Source organism: Quercus robur, chromosome 4 (assembly GCF_932294415.1).
Source record: "Quercus robur chromosome 4, dhQueRobu3.1, whole genome shotgun sequence".
Classification (NCBI taxonomy): domain Eukaryota; kingdom Viridiplantae; phylum Streptophyta; class Magnoliopsida; order Fagales; family Fagaceae; genus Quercus; species Quercus robur.
This window is the reverse complement of record NC_065537.1, coordinates 45664053-45682850: the sequence shown is the minus strand read 5'-3', so window position 1 is coordinate 45682850 and position 18798 is coordinate 45664053. Positions and strand designations below refer to the sequence as shown.

At 34.5% G+C, this 18798-nt stretch overlaps 1 protein-coding gene and 1 pseudogene across 1 annotated transcript; both read right to left on the bottom strand.

Moving 5' to 3' along the window:
• Nucleotides 1-696: 696 nt before the first annotated feature.
• Nucleotides 697-8261, bottom strand: LOC126721982 (uncharacterized). Its single transcript, XM_050425120.1, has 5 exons — nt 8235-8261; nt 8050-8119; nt 6951-7005; nt 6545-6601; nt 697-1056 (listed from the first exon to the last, which is right to left on the bottom strand). The coding sequence occupies exons 1-5, from the start codon at nt 8259-8261 to the stop codon at nt 957-959; spliced, it is 309 nt and encodes a 102-aa protein (XP_050281077.1). The 3' UTR covers nt 697-956.
• A 9483-nt stretch (nt 8262-17744) lies between these two features.
• LOC126721981 (uncharacterized) lies at nt 17745-18358 on the bottom strand (annotated as a pseudogene).
• Nucleotides 18359-18798: the final 440 nt, after the last annotated feature.

Here is an 18798-nt window from a genome sequence, read left to right as displayed (position 1 = left end):
TTGAAGTATTAAATAGAAACTAAGTTATGTCAGGTTCTTCGGACCACAAACTTAGCGAAAATTAATACCCTATGACATCTATTGAAGTATTAAACAAAAACTAAGTTATGTCAAGTTCCTCGGGCCACAAACTTTATGGAAATTAATACCCTATAACATCTATTGAAGTATTAAATAGAAACTAAGTTATGTCAGGTTCTTCGGACCACAAATTTAGTGGAAATTAATACCCTATGACATCTATTGAAGTATTAAACAGAAACTAAGTTGTGTCAAGTTCCTCGGACCACAAATTTTGTGGAAATTAATACCTTATGACATCTATTGAAGTATTAAACAGAAATTAAGTTATGACAGGTTCCTCGGACCACAAACTTAGTGGAAATTAATACCCTATGACATCTATTGAAGTATTAAACAGAAACTAAGTTATGTCAGGTTCTTCGGGCCACAAACTTTGTGAAAATTAATACCCTATGACATCTATTGAAGTATTAAACAGAAACTAAGTTATGTCAGGTTCCTCGGGCCACAAACTTTATGGAAATTAATACCCTATGACATCTGTTGAAATATTAAACAGAAACTAAGTTATGATAGGTTCCTCGGATCACAAACTTAATGGAAATTAATACCCTATGACATCTATTGAAGTATTAAACAAAAACTAAGTTATGTCAGGTTCCTCGAGCCACAAACTTAGTGGAAATTAATACCCTATGACATCTATTGAAACATTAAACAGGTTCAATAGAAATTAATACACCCTTGTACTATTAAAATGCTAGTTCAACACGAACTTGAGCATTTGAAGGGAGTAAACCCTTAATTCCCATTCACGGATCACAGGGTTTGTGATCACCTAGTAAAGATGTAAACCTCAATAAGCCTACGGTGAGCATGCTGCTTCTCGACCAGCTTTTTCTTCAACTCGGCGTTGCTATTTTCTGATATGGTCAGTGTTTGCACCGCAGCTGTCTGTCTTTTCTTCTCATCTTCCAATTGCTGGTAGCAGTTATTAGTAATTTCCTCCAACCTGAAAGTGGCTTGGACAGCCTAAAAGAAAAGGATTAATATCATGCCAACAAAAAATATATATCTATAAATAATAATTATAAGTAAAAAAAAAAAATGGGGTTAACATCTTACCATGCCCAGATATCTTTTACAGTTGAGGAAGACCTCATTCTTCCTCATGCTTCGCAAGTCGGACATATCTTTTGAGAGCAGCAAGGCCTCCTCCACGGTGAGGCAACATGGCACCCAATGCCCCCGTTAAAGTCCCTGAGTGATGCATCATCCCTCAGGGGCTCCCCGTCGTGCATGGATGCTGAAAGCCAGGCTCGTGGCTCTGGAGGCTGAAAGTCTGATCTCTCCAAGACCCTTTGTGATGTATGGCTGACCTTTTGCTGCTTCGCAGCTCATTGGGCCTCGTCTTCTCAGGTCAAACGAGATCTTCCAACATCAACCATGTCCTTCCCTTTTCCTTTTTGGATCAGCAGGGTCAGGTCTGATTGGTTGAGGTTGGTGAGGAGCAGGAGAAGGAGATTTGGGAAGAGGTGGGAATCTGAGACTGTGCAAATTTCCCCAGTGCACCTTTTCCAAGCTGATTTTCTATCAGCTCCATTAAACTCCTCTGAGGCTTCCTTTGGACACCCATTTCGTCAAAAACTTCCTCAGGAGGTAGAGTCTATTTAAACACCTCGAATTCATCCGAGGAATTTGACAAATCTACAACTTCCTCTAGATTTCTTTCTTCTTCTTCTTCTTCTTTCTTCCTCTTCCTTGAGAACGAGCTGGGATGAGGATGCTCCTACTGAAGGAGTGGCAACGAAAAGTGGTTGGGTGCGGGAAGTATCTTTAGGGAGTGAAACACCCTCTGGAACAACAAACCCTTAGTAAACAACACCGATGCGGTGGAGCTGGGGGTCACGAGCTTTGATTACGTATTTAGGGGCTTGGAAGGCAAACGAGAGGGGTGTGTATCCAAGGATCAAATGAGCTACTCAGAGTTGACCGTCAGCTTCGTTCACATACACCTCGGCTTGCAAGATCCTATCCAAGCTTGCCTTGTTAACTAAGCTGAGCTTGGGCTTGGTAGCACGCTTGTCTGCAAAGTCATTGAATTAGAATGGGGTTTCGTTAGAAACAAGGACATTGAGACACGAAAAGGAAATGTAAACCAAAATTCATGAATTTACAGCTATACCCCCACCTGGTTCTCCCTCCTCCATTGGACAGGGTAGGCCATTGTGCCATTCCCCGAAAAAGATAAGGAAATCCTCTTTTAAATTCTTGTTTGAAGTGGGAAGGCACTGGATTAGCCTTACTTCAGGATGCCTCAACTTGAGGTAATATCCCTGCCCCTTCAAATTGTGTAGATTGTACACCCAATTCACATCATGTTTGGGACACATTGTGTGGGAGATAACCTAAAAAACCTAAGGTAATTCCTAGTAATAGTACTCATGGGAATGGTCATCCCACCCTCTATGAAGGCAATCATGGGAATGACCACCTCCTATGTTTTCCTAGCGCCAACCCATTCCCCCTGGGCAACGTACCTCATGCCTACTATGGTGGGATCCTATACTTAGCCCTAAAACTCCTCATACCCTCCTCGAACTCGACCAAACATTTGAACTTACCCATTTTCCTAAGAGGTTTTGAAGAAAAGTTAACAAGTTTAAAATGAAAGCTAAAGGATTTAAGAAGACTTACGAGTTTGGAAAGGGGTCCTTGGACAAGTTTCTAGTATTTGTAGACGCACAGGGAAATGAAAGATAGAGAGACAGGTTCAGTGTATGAGCTCTAGAATTGTGTAATTGCAGAAAGTAAGCAAAAGAATTGATTTGAAAAGCTATTTATAGTGACATAGAAGTTACAAGCGGGAAAGTTCCCGCTCGTAAAACAAGAAAAATCCTTCATCGTTCGATTTACATCTTGCCGTTAAACGTGGGGGATAGGAGCGTCGCCAAAATTTAATGCTAGCACGCTCTGGACGACAAAGCGTCAGGAGCATGCCTTGAGCAGGTAAAAAGACATATAGGAAGTCAGAAATACGGAATAGGATCATAAACAAGATGGGCTGAGAACATCAAAATCATCATTTCCTCCCGAGGAGTAGAAAAGCAAGATTTTGAAGGGCTATTGTGGGGGCCATTTAGTTAGGAGGTACTGTTAAGGTTGTATTAATTGGGCCTATGACCCAATCCGAGGATGTTTGAATGAAATTATAAGGAGAAGGGAGTAAAGAGAAGAGTTGAGATAAGTCCAACGAATGTCCGAGGATAAAAGCCATCTCGATAACAAGTGTCCGAGGTAAGTAGGGCTGCCATATCATTATGGACCTTCTTTGAAGTTACATCACAACTAAGGGTTGGACATTGAATCAGGGGTAAGGAAAGAAAGGTAAGCAAATATCTTCAAAATCTGCTACCTCCACATTAAATGCCTCTCAACTAACTCTTTGGCCATATTAATGTGGAAATGATGCCTGAACAGTGATCAAGCAACCTTACAGCTACTGGCTGATGATTCTGGGAGATGCTGGATGGGACAGGAAGGAGTTTCCCGAATCTAACCCACACGTGTGTGGTAAGGATGACACTAAGATGGTAGTATATAACGTAGGAAAAAAATCAAGGATAAAAAAAAAAAAACAAAAGACAGTGCATTCTTGTATAATTTTATTGTTCAACTAGATAATATAGTACGAACTCCTTGAGTTATTCCAATGACAGATTTTCTAATCCTACTTGTGTCCAGCAGTCTTAAATCACCAAATTTGATCGTTTTTCTTCTGGAATAGATCTGGTTCTTTTATCCACGCTCTACAAATTTATTATTTGAACCGCTTGGGTTTGAGCCCAACCCTATTTTGGGTCTAGTCCAATCTCAATCCTTACAACTCTCAAATACCTTTTAATTTTTCTTGTTATGTAATTAATTTTGTGTGTAATATTATGCAATTAGGAAAATGCTAAAAGTTACTAAAAATTTTACTATAAAAATAATGAATTATTAGTGTATTAATTACCTTTTATGACTTTGTGATGCATCAATTTACAAGATCTATATGATAAAATTTGTAATATATTTAACATCACTCATGCAACTAATTATTCAACCATACAATAAATTTATTTATTCTCATAACACAGTGAAATTTTATGTCATTTGCAATTAATCTATATATAATAATAATAGGTAAAACTGTGAGAAAATCCAATTAGATTTCAAATTGGAATTCAATTAGAGTCTAATTTTGTACCACATGTCCCATCTAATCTAAGTTTTTTTAATTTTTGTATCAAATGAGTTAATTTAGTGTAAAAAATGAGGATTAAAAAAAAAAACATAATTTTTAAACGATTTTATATTTATGAGCCTTTTTTTTATAAAACTAAAAATAATTCAAGTTTATAAGTCATCTATATATGTATACATGTCCCATCTAATCAAAAATTTTAATTTTTGTACCAAATAAGTTAATTTAGTGTAAAAAACGAGGAGTCCAACATAAATAAATCATAAAAAAACATAATTGTATATCTAACAATATATATAAAATTAGAGGAAGAGAGAGAGTTTGAATGATTTAATATTTATGAGCCTTTTTTTTGTGTAACTAAAAACAATTCAAATTTATAAGTCATCTATATATATATATATATATATATTAATAGGTAAAGTTTAGAGAAAATCCAATTAAATTTTACCATTGAAGTCTAATTTTACACCATGTATCCTAAATTATTTATTTTTATAGAGGGTTTTATTTCATAATTTTGGAATCAAATGTGGGACCATATCATAAATCTCCATTCAAGTGAGTTATTGTGTACAAAAACCAAAGAGTTTAGAATTAATAATGAACATAAAAATAGCTAAAGAGTCTAGAATTTTTACCTAATAACATTCTTACAAAACTTTTTAAAGAGTTAAAAAAAAGGGATAATTACACATAACCCACCTGTGGTTAGAGCGAAAATCACTTTGCCTACCTGTGGTTTGAAAAGTATCACTTAACCCACCTGTGGTATGTTTCCGTCAATCTCCGTAACCCACCTCAAGCCCAGCCGTTACAAAAACACCTCTTAACACCAAAACACAACATAACGCGAATCAAAACACCCAAAACTCAGAAACTTTTCAAGAGAGAGACTTGTGGTGAGATCAACGTGTTCTTTGTGGTTTTTATATCTCTTTTTCAGCCTGTCCTGACCCGGTGGTTTCATCTCATCACAATGGTTCTGGCTCTCCATAAGTGGTTACAAATTTTCTCGCCATTAATGAGTTGTGGCTCTCCATTTTGGTGGTTTTGTGTCACCATTTGTGGGTTTTGTTGGTTTTTGCATTTGGGTGTGCTTTATTATTATTTTTTTTTGTAGAAATCACGGTGGCCAGTGGTTATGGGTTCACAATAGAGAGAAAAGAAAGATAGAAGTTTTCCCCATTGCCTCCCTCAACCCTTTGGCTAACTCCTCGAATTAAAAAAAAAAAAAAAAAAAAAAAAAAAAAAAAAAAAAAACCCAGTTGCCCATAGCCACCAGAACCTCCATAGCCACCCGACCCACCATTCGAAACTGTAGAAACTAGAAAATGATCAAAACCCAGTTGCCCAAATTGCATTTCAGAATGGCCCAAATTCTTAAACTCGGCTTCATGGCTAGAACTCAACGGGTGAGAGTAAGAGTGGCACGAAGAACAACTACGAAACCCACTAATCTGAACTGGGTTTGTGGGAATTCGAGTGGAATGCGAAATGTGTCTGCGAGAAAACCCCATGAAACTGAAAGAGAGTAGGGATTTGCGGGTGAGTGATGCTGAAAAAGAGATATAAAAACCACGAAGAACACGTTAATCTCACCACAAGTCTCTCTCTTGAAAAGTTTCTGAGTTTTTGGTGTTTTGATTCGCGTTATGTTGTGTTTTGGTGTTAAGAGGTGTTTTTGTAACGGCTGGGCTTGAGGTGGGTTACGGAGATTGACGGAAACATACCACAGGTGGGTTAAGTGATACTTTTCAAACCACGGGTAGATAAAGTGATTTTCGCCATAACCACAGGTGGGTTATGTGTAATTATCCCTAAAAAAATATATAAAAATGACTATTAATAATATTTAAATTATATATATAAGAATTATACTATTCATTTTAATATTTATTTTTTAAGAATATCTATGCATATAGTTACAATAGTTACAAGCTAGTTATTCAATTAAAAATTATTTTGACCACAGACCCACACTCGTTGCATGCTCCAAAACTTTACTACCAGTTCTGTGGTAGTAAATAGTTTATCCAAAAAAAAAAAAAAGAGTTCTACTAGTAAAAAAAGCCTCAAACTAGAACTAAGAAAGGCACAGACACTCAGATAAAAGTCACAACCCACACAGACGCTAAGATAAAAAGTCAGAGGCGGTAAAAGTTGAGCTAGAAATGAGATTAGAGAGTGCGAAAGAGAGAGAAACCATAAAAGCAGATCAAATCTAAAAGAGAGTGAGAGAGAGTCAAAGAAGCGAGAGAAGAGAAGAAATACCAGTGATGAGGCGGTGACGACGATCGGCCTGCTGGCAGTGGTGGCGTGGCCTCCTGTCTTCGAATCAAAATAAAAGAAAAAAGAAAAGGTTGGCGAGAAACAAACCAAAATACAAAATAAACTGTGTGAACAAAATCACAAATTCAATGACCAACAAACAATGCCTTACAATACGAACAAAAAATCAAAAGAAAAAATGACGAGTTATTAAGGCCCTGTTTGGTTTGGAGGTTACTCATCACTCAAACTCCTAACTCAATTCTTATAACTCTAACTCAAATAAACCCATAACTCTGCTTGGTGGGTCGTTTGGGTGGAATATCTCAATGGGTTTTCCAATTCAAAAACTCTGCTTTATGTCACTCACTGGGTCCCACAAAAATTTATTGTAGAGCCATTGTTGTACCTTGCAAGGGAGAGAAGCTGAAGGAATGTAGAAGATCGGTGAATATGAAGTAGATCTGAAAAATAAACCAACAACAAAGGTAAAAAATATTTGTTAGAAATTCCCTTATGTGAAGTAGTAGAGAGAGATATGATCAAACTTATAAAATGAGAACCAGCTTCGGCAAAGAAAAAAAAAAAAAAACCCTGGACCCAGATGCGTGAAGAATAGGGCAGATAATATGAGGAAACTTTTCTCTGAGATTCTGGCCTTTTACCCTTAATTTTAAAAAAAATTGGCAATATGCCCCTGTTTGCAAACTATAAAGGAGCGTGCCCCTGTTTCGATACTCGATTATCCTAAAATTGAGTTCAATTAAATACTCGATTTGTAGAAAATCGAGTTATGCCCGATCAAACTTAAAAAAAAAAAAAAAAAAAAAAAAAAAAAATTGCATGAAACTCGAGTTTCAGAAAATCGAGTTCCATGCGAAAAAAAATTTCATAGGTGTGATCGCCCCATATTCAAGGAGCCCTATAGTGGCGTTTTTAAGCCCTATAGTGACGTTTTAAAGTCCTATAGTAGCGTTTTCCTGCAAATTTTTTTAAAAGTGTGATTGGCCCATATTCTGGGTGCCCTATAGTGGCGTTTTTAAGCCCTGTAGTGACGTTTTAGAGCCCTATTGCGGCGTTTTCCTGCAAAAATTTTTTATGAGGGTAATCGCTCTGTTCTGGGATCCCTATAGTGGCGTTTTTAAGCCTTATAATGACGTTTTCGGGCCCTATAGCGGCGTTTTCCTGCAAAATCTTTTTATAAGTCCCCATACTAGGTTCAAGGGGCCCTATAGTGGCGTTTTTAAGCCCTATAGTGACGTTTTGGAACTCGACTTCCCTAAAATCGAGTTCCATGCTTTTTTTTTTTTTTTTTTTTTTTTTTTTTTTTTTTAGTTTTATTCGGCGTAACTCGATTTTCTATGAATCGAGTATTTCATTGAAACTCGATTTTAAGTTAATCGAGTATCGAAACAGGGGCATATCCCTATATAGTTTCGAAATAGGGGCATATTGCTAAATTTTTTAAATATTAAGGGCAAAAGGCTAGAATCTCCAACTTTTCTCACCTTTCGGTACAAGAACAAAGCAATATGTGAAAGTGAAAGATAGAAAATGAGCGTGAATGAGGTGATTGCACTAAAGCTGAAATTGAATAGTGCATATGACCGTTGGCTTCATAATTTCTCTGCATGTAACTGCATGTAATGGGACTTGACCTTCAGTTGGGACCCACTCGCCTTTAGTTAATTACAACTTTGCCACTATCACCATTACTCATTATCCGGAAAGAAGCAAAATGTGTTTTTATTTCCCCCTCGCTTTAAGTGCGTTTGTATACTGTTTATTTTATTAAAAATTGAAAATAATAAAAAATAATAATTTTCGATTACTGTTTACACAAAAAATACTATTTATATGCCTATTTGCATTGTTCATGTCTCATGAACAATGCAAGAGACGCTGGTCTTTTAAAAAAAAACGCAAAACGTGAACGCAGACGCACTACCCAGACATACACTAACTCACTTTTTTGAATTAAGAACGATGGAAAGTGGGAAACCAAAACAATGCCAAACAAGCACAAATGGTGTGGGTCCCATTAAAAGTGAGTAATGGGTGATGAGAATTGAGCAAACCAAACATGGCCTAATGTGTACTCACTCCATGTCACGCCCAAACTCAACAATACAAATAGTCACGTGACAATAACCACACTTTTTTATAAATTTTTATCTTACGGATGTACAAGACTTTCTTAGTAACTAAAAATTATCCTCAAATAAAATTTCATCAATAAATCCACAACCATCCTCAATAATGCAATTATCAAAAAATCTCCAAAATACTAATAAAAACAACAATCCAAACCCCATGACTGTTAAACAAAAGATATACTAATTATTACAAGATCATCTTATTTCAAAATTTTCTAATCTCTATTCAAGCATACACCATCAGCAAAAGTTCCAAAACTTGCTATTTTTAATAATCTGAAACTGAAGGAGAAAAGGGGGAGGGGGGCGTGAGTTGACAACTCAATAAGTAAACAAATACCAAACTAATTGAAACAAGTATATAGATTGACAAAATAATATAAATTTATGAGATCAACATATTTCAAATATGTCAAAGTTATAATATACTATGGGTTACACTTCACTATCAACTTGCCTACTATCCCTGCATGCTGATACTCCAAAAATCTGGAAAACCTTATCTGAAACAGGACCAATCTGGAAAATTTTAAATCTTTAGAATTACATCTTTGTACTGCACTTTTCTGGCTTTTAATAAAAATATAATGAATTGATAAAAGTGGTCATTATTTTGTAAAATAGCACTCAATGCTTACCCATTTACACATTTTAAGAGAGATATTTAATAATAATAATAATAATACCTATTCATTGAATAAATTGGGTCCAAATATGAAAATATAAATTACTTTTATTATGTACCATTCTATCATTACTAGATTAAAAATATTTTTATCAATTTGATTATCAAACGGGATAAGTTACCACTTCAAATAATTTTATCACATGTTAAGAAGTAAGAAAGAAGGCTAATGAAAATGGTGTTGTTTTCTTTTTCAGCAAAGACAAAGGGATCAGTTGTGCTACAAGATTTCTTCTATTCTGAACGTGCATATTAAACTTCCTATCAATTAGATTATTTCCCACTCAATCAAATAAATTCATTCTTTTTTCTTTATAATTTTAAAGTACAAAAAATATTGAAATTTAAACAGATGAGAGAGTTATTACATGTTTTAATATTTTGGAAGCATAATAAGATATAAAAAGATAATGCAATCCTGCGGTTAGGGAAAATAATTTAATAAAAAAAAAATTTGACAGATAAAATGACAAAGTTTGGCTACAAATTTAGTGGTGGCTTTTAAGCAAAAAACAAAATATCTATTAATGACAGGGAAGGGAAAATAAGTAACATTTTGGATTTTTCCCAAAAAGCAATGAATCACCAATCCTTTAGCTTTCATCAATAAATTTGAAACAATTGTCGAAATACTTTTTATTTAATATAAAAAAAATTCTCTATCAGTGACTACCTCAAACTACAAAATGACCAATTAGAGCAAAAAATTTCTATAAACACAGCGATAGATTTTAGATCAGGGTGTGATCTACTTAAAATTCTCCTTACAAACACAAAAAGAACAATTAGAAGATAAACTGAGAACAATTTTAAAGACTATAATTTTTCAAAATTTTCTAACATATATTTTAACAGAAATTTTTTGTGCATTTCTAAAGTCAACATCAAAATAAAGTAATAAATTATTATGTGTTCATATGTATACTCTCCCTCTCATATAGGGTAGGTCCTACTGACCCACCCCCATGTGAAAGGGAAGACCAGAATATACAATAATTGTCCTAAACCTAAATAATGCACTGCATCATTGCTCGGATTGATCATCTTTACTATCCTAGTAATCGTATGGAGATAAGGATGAATCAATAAGACAGATTCATGCCTTCAAAAGCCATGTGTAATGGAAGAGATATAGAGGGTCCACCAAATATGACTTCCTTTTGTCAAAGCCAAAAAAGTCGGACCAAAAGGATTAAACTTCATCAGCCACAAATACTTTGTGAACTGTAGAAACCCTCACATGAAGGATAATAATCTCAAGAGGAGGTTTCGAGGAAGTTTTTAGTATGTATTGAGATTTACTGAAGGTGATCTACAACAAGAAAGTATCGAGCCAACTATCGAGATATATGTTAAAATTACACTTTTCTGCTTTTCTTGAGCAAACTATGTTTTCAACTTGATCTTTAATTACAACTTTAAGACACATCAAAACTCAATAAAAGACACATAATTTGGCATGATTTGACAATACAATACACATAGACCTTACAATTTGCAATTAAATACTTCATGGATTTATTCATTAATTCAATGGGCAGATCTTGAGATAAATTATCATGTGCTTTGTTATATTTGTTTCATTCAAAAATGTTTTGGGCTTTTGTTGCCCTTCTCGATATTTTTCGAAATTCCGCTCCATTATATTCATCTAGTGATTTACACGGTTTCCTGTGCTCCTATAGTAAGAGGTACAAGAAATTTGTAAGTCAATTAGATGGCTGAATAAGGAAAAGATTATTTCTATTTATAATGTCAGAAGTGCAAGAGGTTGAGATGCACCTCTACTTTAAAACAAACCTACAAAATCACAACTTAGATCACCATATGTAGAAATGTTTTCATAAACCTATTTTACATACATTGTTAATCAACATACTCAACCAAAACCGTTTACAAGTTTCTCAGCCAAAAAAAAAAAAAAAAAAAACTGTATACAAGCTCCTTACTCAAATTATTTCTCGAAGTTATTGTCAAACGAGCTGAAATAGTACAGTGAGACCCATAAATAATACTAAAAAAAGTACAATAGGACCAATGAATAGTAGTAAAAATAAACTAAATAGTAAAAAAAAATAAAAAAATAAAAATAAATAAAACTAGCTTTTTAAGCCAATGCCAAATGCAACCAAAGTGTCCATTTGGGAACAGCTTATTTAGTTGAAACTGAAAACTTTTTTTCTAAAAGTTCTATAAATAAAGCTAAAAGGTAGCTGAAATAGTACAGTGAGACCCATGAATAATATCAAAAAATACAATAAAACTCATGAATAATAGCAAAAATAAGATAAAGTGTAAAAAAATTGGTTTTTTAAGCCAATGCCTCACGCACACGAAGCAACTTAAATTTATGAAGTACAAAACTGTTGACAAACCTTGAATATTCTAAAATTTATTTGATCACTTTGTGTTTAGTTTATTTGAGAAATCCTTTACACTACAACATGGGATTTCAATCTAACCGATTATACCATTTTTTTTTTTTTAATGTCTTCCGCCTAAGCCATCTCAAATGGAGAATGTAACTGCTTAGAACGCCAGTGTTTGCTCGAATGTGAAATGTAATAAAAGATAACCTTCTAATCTCTTTCCTGTGTTGAATTGAGACAAGGAATAAGCTTTTTTTCCTTTTTTTTTTTTTTTTTTTTTTTTTTTTTTTTTTTTTTTAAACGAACAAATGGGTCTTGCATACGGGGTGAACTATTTGGCTAGAACAAAGAAGATTAATGAAGGCATATGTGGGCTAAAGATCTCAAGACCACACTAGATTAAAAAAAAAAAATCAATAAAAAAACATAATAATTTTTAGGCAAAAATGCACTTTTGGTCACTCCATTTTGTGCTGATTCCGATTTTGGTATCTATGTTTTAAAAACACCTACCTTAGTCCTTGGAAATTGAAAATCATTTCTATTTTGGTCTCTGCCGTCATCTTAGTAATAGAAATATCTTACATTGTAAACGGAGTGCTTCGTTGGCATTTTTTATGCAGATGTGGACATTAAAATAATATTAAAAAAATTCGTTGGTGTTTAAAGAAAGCCACGTCAGTATTTTATTTTATTTTTATTTTTTGAGAATCGCCACGTCAGTATTTATAATCTTTCTCTACTTTATTGTATTCCACTAATATTGATTGGAATGGGGTTGATAAGATGGTGTGGAAGCCTGCAAAGAATGGATCTTTCAAAGTTAAAATCTTATTATAGAGCCCTAACGACCGGAGGAAGTCATGCCTTCCCTTGAAAAAGTATTTGGAGGGTGAAAGTTCCTTCCGGAGTGGCTTTTTTTTACTTGGACAGGCTAGGGGAAAGATTCTCACTTTGGATAATTTAAGGAGGAATATTTATATTGTCAACAGATGTTTCATGTGCAAGAACAGTTTGGAATCATTGGGTCACTTGTGAGATCCAGTTGCGAGAAACCTCTCAATACACACACTCTTGAATTTCTTCACACTCTCTCACACACAACCCTTACATTATTCCCACTTATATACAGGGTATCTAATTACTGAAATTACAAGCAAATTTGTCACGAAATAAAACCAACACATCGTTGAATAAATTCAACCTTACAAAAAGTAACAATTATAAATTGCACACATATATCCATTATAATTATTCAATAGAAGTAATGAGAAATAATAACAAATAAAAAACTTTGGAGGAATATTATAGAATAAAATTTTATATAGAATGCGTCTTTTTCTTTTTACTTAATTATAAAACAAGTACACATCTATTAATGACATGTGCAAAAAGCAAAATGTGGTGCAAAAAAAGGTGCAAATATGTCTAGCCCAAAATGTGGTGCAACAAACATGTGCAAAAAGCAAAATATCTATTAATGACAGGGAAGGGAAAATAAGTAACATTTTGGATATTTCCTAAACAGCAATGGATCACCAATCTTTTAGCTTTCATCAATAAATTTGAAACAGTTGTCAAAATACTATTTATTATTTAATATAAAAAAATAAAAAAAAATAATAAAAAAATCTCTATCGGTGACTACCTCAAACTACAAAATGACCAATTAGAGCAAAAAATTTCTATAAACACAATGATAGATTTTAGATCAGGGTGTGATCTACTTAAAATTCTCCTTACAAACACAAAAGGAACAATTAGAAGATAAACTGAGAACAATTTTAAAGACTGTAATTTTTCAAAATTGTTAGGACATATGTGTTTCACTTGTTAAGAATATATGTCATGATTTTATGTAATTGGCTTATCCTTTGACAAAACGCACTTTACTTGTATTTTGGTGGATTTAGGATGTTTTAAATACTTCAAGAAACCTTGTTTCAAGATCAAGTATTAAAGATTTCAAGTCTGTTCAAGAAAACAAGTTCAGAGTGCAAAATCATTAAAGCTTGACAGCTGGCTCGACAGCTGTATCTATCGAGCTTAAGGAAGCTGTTCTTCATTCGGTGTGCTCGACACCTGCTATCTGTCGAAGTTTAAGATTTTCAGAATTACAATCTGATTTTCTTGGGATCCGTGAATGTGTCTTTGGGCCTTCTTTTCTCCTAAACCTAGACATATAAAATGATCAGTTTAAGGGCCGTCAAAGTGTTCACAAGTTGCACTAGTTTTGAGCAAACTCTGTTCAAGCAAATTGTGACCGGAGATGAAGTTCTTGCCCTAGTTCATCTCTTTCTCTTGAAGAAGTTGTTGTGTATGTGCAGCGTAGGATTTTGTGACCAAGTATCATCTTGATCTTCATCGTGTGGATGAACTGAAAAACTTTGCAACCAACAACCTACTTAGTTGGTGATTGAAGTCGCGTACTGGGATCCGCGCAATTGGTTAGTCATGTACTGGGAGTCGTGCATCTGAAAAGGGAACTATCACTACAAAACAAGTCCAATTGGGTATTGGGGTAAGGGTTCAATTGTAGGTTGGTAAGGTACTTGGATTCCTTTACTTGTAACCTCTTGTTGTGATAATAATGGAGTTTCGGGAGTGGTAACCTGAAAATCACCCGGTGGGGTTTTTGCCGTTAGGTTTTCCCCATTCGTAAACAAATCACCGTGTCTTTTATTTTCCTCTACATATTTAGTTTGTTGGTGATTTGTTTGTGCTACCACGCTTTGCATGATAAATTGATTAATTAATAACTTGGCTAATTAATTAATTAATTTTTATCACAAGGGGTCATTCAGTTTGTGGCCTATCAAAAATTTTCTAACATATATTTTAACAGACTTTTTCTGTGCATTTCTAAAATCAACATTAAAATAAAGTAATAAATTATTATGTGTTTGTATGTATACTCTCCCTTTCATATAGGGTAGGTCCTACTGACCCACCCCCATGTGAAAGGGAAGACCAGAATATACAATAATTGTCCTAAACCTAAATAATGCACTGCATCATTGCTCGGATTGATCATCTTTACTGTCCTAGTAATTGTATGGAGATAAGGATGAATCAATAAGACAGATTCATGCCTTCAAAAGCCATGTGTAATGGAAGAGATATAGAGGGTCCACCAAATATGACTTCCTTTTGTCAAAGCCAAAAAAGTCAGACCAAAAATATTAAACTTCATCAGCCACAAATACTTTGTGAACTGTAGAAACCCTCACATGAAGGATAATAATCTCAAGAGGAGGTTTCGAGGAAGTTTTTAGTATGTATTGAGATTTACTGAAGGTGACCTATAAGGGCTCTATAGATTGGGAAGATATTAAGAAAGTATCGAGCCAACTATCAAGATATATGTTAAAAATACACTTTTCTGCTTTTCTTGAGCAGACTGTGTTTTCAACTTGATCTTCAATTATAACTTTAAGACACATCAAAACTCAATAAAAGACACATAATTTGGCATGATTTGACAATACCAATACACATAGACCTTACAATTTGCAATTAAATACTTCATGGATTTATTCATTAATTCAATGGGCAGATCTTGAAATAACTTAAAATTTATCAAGTACAAAACTGTTGACAAACCTTGAATATTCTAAAATTTATTTAATCACTTTGTGTTTAGTTTATTTGAGAAATCCTTTGCACCACAACATGGGATTTCAATCTTACCGATTATACCATTTAAAAATATATATATATATGTCTTCTGCCTAAGCCATCTCGAATGGAGAATGTAACTGTTTAGAACGCCAGTGTTTGCTCGAATGTGAAATGTAATAAAAGATAACCTTCTAATCTCTTTCCTGTGTTGACTTGAGACAAGGAATAAGCTTCTTCTTTTTTTTTTTCTTCTTTTTTTTTTAATGAACAAATGGGTCTTGCATACGGGGTGAACTATTTGGCTAGAACAAAGAAGATTAATGAAGGCATATGTGGGCTAAAGATCTCAAGACCACACTAGATTAAAAAAATAATAATAATAATTCAATAAAAAAACATAATAATTTTTAGGCAAAAATGCACTTTTGGTCCCTCCATTTTGAGCTGATTCCGATTTTGGTATCTATGTTTTAAACACACTTACCTTAGTCCCTGAAAATTGAAAAGCATTTCTATTTTGGTCTCTGCCGTCATCTTAGTAACAGAAATATCTTATATTGTAAACAGAGTGCTTTGTTGGCATTTTTTATGTAGATGTGGAAATTAAAATAATATTAAAAAAATTCGTTGGCATTTAAAGAATGCCACGTCAGTATTTATTTATTTTTATTTTTTTGAAAATTGCCACATCAGTATTTATAATCTTTCTCTACTTTATTGTATTCCACTAATATTGATTGGAATGGGGTTGATAAAATGGTGTGGAAGCCTGCAAAGAATGGATCTTTCAAAGTTAAAATCTTATTATAGAGCCCTAACGATTGGAGGAAGTCATGCCTTCCCTTGAAAAAGTATTTGGAGGGTGAAAGTTCCTTCTGGAGTGGCTTATTTTACTTGGACAGGCTAGGAGAAAGATTCTCACTTCGGATAATTTGAGGAGGAATATTTATATTGTCAACAGATTTTTCATGTGCAAGAACAGTTGGGAATCGGTGGGTCACTTGCTCCTTTGCTGCTCTTATGCATATAATTTGTGGATGTTTGTGTTTAGCCTCTTTGGGGTTTCTTGAGTGATGCCTAAGCAAGTGGTGGATCTACTGGCTTGTTGGAATAGAGGGGGTGGGCGGCAGGTGTTGGGCAGTAGTTATTTGGGGAGCAATTCCACAATGCATCATGTGGACTATTTTATGAGAATAGAATCTTAAAACTTTCAATGGGGAGGAACATTCTATCATTGAATTGAAATGGTTTTTCTTGCTTACTCTGTTTGATTGGATGACTGCATTGAGCTGTCCTTATATCCCCTCTTTTTGGGAATTTTTAGATTTGTGCTCTTTTACTTAATGTTTTGTTTCCTTTGGTACATGTCCTGTGTACCATAGGAACAGTTTGTGTGCTTCTCTTCTTCTATTAAAAAATTTCTTTTACCTATCTAAAAAACAAAAAAAGCTTCTCAATGTTTATATGTTTACAGCTCTAGGTTGTCTGCTATCACCAGTATTTAGGTGGTAATGGTGCAATTGAAGTTTGCAACTTTTTTTTCCCTGGATCATTGCTACTTAGTTTTGGGTGCATAAATACTGATGCTTTTAAATGGAATACTGATGCTTTTAAATGGAGCATAAATACCATTTTATTTTTTAAAATGGAGCTTTTCATTTTAAAAAAGGGTAAGATAAGGAAAAAGGTATTGTACTTTGGTTCCACAAGCCAATGCAATGCAAAACATTTTGGCAATATTAGGTGCAGACCACCTTTAACTTTGAATACCAAACTCCCTATGGCACTTCAATATTGAAGTCCATCTTATTACAATTCTGTCCTATATCTAATATGAGACTATCTAAGAGCAGGATGCTATCTCTATGATGGTTGACCCATCAGATTTCAAATTCCACCTGTGGAAGAGCTCTCAGTTGCTTTGGCATAGGGTGACAAATCCTTCGAACTGATTTCTCTTGGTTTTTCTTAATCCAAAAAAATAAGAATAAAAGAAACAAAAGGGTTCTGGGTTAATTTGGTGCAGCCAGCAAATTAGATTTGTTTGGCAAGGAAGTATGAAGGAAAGGAAGATAATGATATAAAGACCTAGACAAATCACATCTAGTTTATTTTAGCAATCAGATTTTGGAAAAGACCAATCACACTCAGAGGAATTAAAAAAAAATGGTGGAAATTCTTTGCAATGTTTTCTGAAAAATTCATTTCTTACCTATCTTTGATCAAACTAGGATATATGGTTTATAGACTAGGATATATGGTTTATAAACTAAAGAAAATTTGAAAAGAATAAAGAAATAAAACCTTCATGTTTAGCTATGCCAATTATTAACAGGATACCAATACATCATATAGCACAATTAATGAATATGTTAAAAAAGCTTCATTTTCCTATCGAAGATGCTAGGTTCGTAAGTTGAAATTGCCATGGCAACAAGAAGGGGGAACTGCATCAATACACAGAGGGTGATAGGAATACTAGCCAAACAAATGACAGGTTTGAAAATCCATTATTGTTCATGTAGCATAAGAGAAAGAGCAAGAGAAAAGGCTATCATCATGGCTGTAATAGAGAAGAAAAGGTTGGAAAGGCCTATTATCATCTTTCTAGGCAAGGACTCATGGAAATCTTCTTCTGCATAACGAGATGTGAGGATTTCCAGAAACATCAAGACTGAAGTTGAGGAAAGAAAAGAGTGAGAGAGCATTGGATACTATAAGGGTCGTAAATAATTTTTTATTTAAGAAAATTGGGAAGCCATTAATCTGGTCATTACCACCTGGAATGGTAAATACTGCAGCAAACACAATGGTAACAATGAGAGCACCCACCACAGTACAAGTTGTTGCAGTGTCCTTCATCCATTGCTCTTCGTCTTTCCTCATGTTCTTGTGGTTCTTCGTAAACAATTCTCAGGGAGTCAATCTCTCTTTGTTTAAAAATCCCCAAACCTTGGGGAGGACCAATGCTCTCCACCTCCTGCATTTGTTAAATATTAATATCGCAACATTAGAAAGACAGAAATTTACCTCATTCGTATATTATTAATATGACATCCTTTTACAGATTGGCAGCCAGGTTTTTAACAAAGCGGACAGTGAATGCTGAAGCAGTTGCCCGAACTTTCAAACCGCTATGGAAACCGAGTGGCGAATTCAAAATCAGGAACATTGGAGGGAACATTCTGGTTTTTGAATTTGATGATGCTCTGGATTTAGAGAGGGTTTTGGAATATGAACCATGGTCCTATGATAAGAGTCTGGTAGTGTTCAAGCGTACAGTGGACGTGGAGTCTGCTCCGTGCTTAGAGTATACTTCCTCTGTTTTTTGGGTGCAACTCCATAACATCCCAGACAAGAGTATGACTCAGGAAACCGGTGAGGCAGTGGGTAACACGATAGGGAAGCTGGTACAAGTAGCTGATC

Excerpts from the sequence above, each read along its gene's own strand:
- LOC126721982 (XM_050425120.1), bottom strand. The coding sequence starts at position 8,261 with ATGAGTAATGGTGATAGTGGCAAAGTT. Across the intron at positions 8,120-8,234 it reads ATGGTGATAGTGGCAAAGTT|TGCAATCACCTCATTCACGC; the intron begins GTAATTAACTAA and ends TTTCAGCTTTAG. Across the intron at positions 6,602-6,950 it reads CAGCTTCTCTCCCTTGCAAG|ACAGGAGGCCACGCCACCAC; the intron begins GTACAACAATGG and ends TTTGATTCGAAG.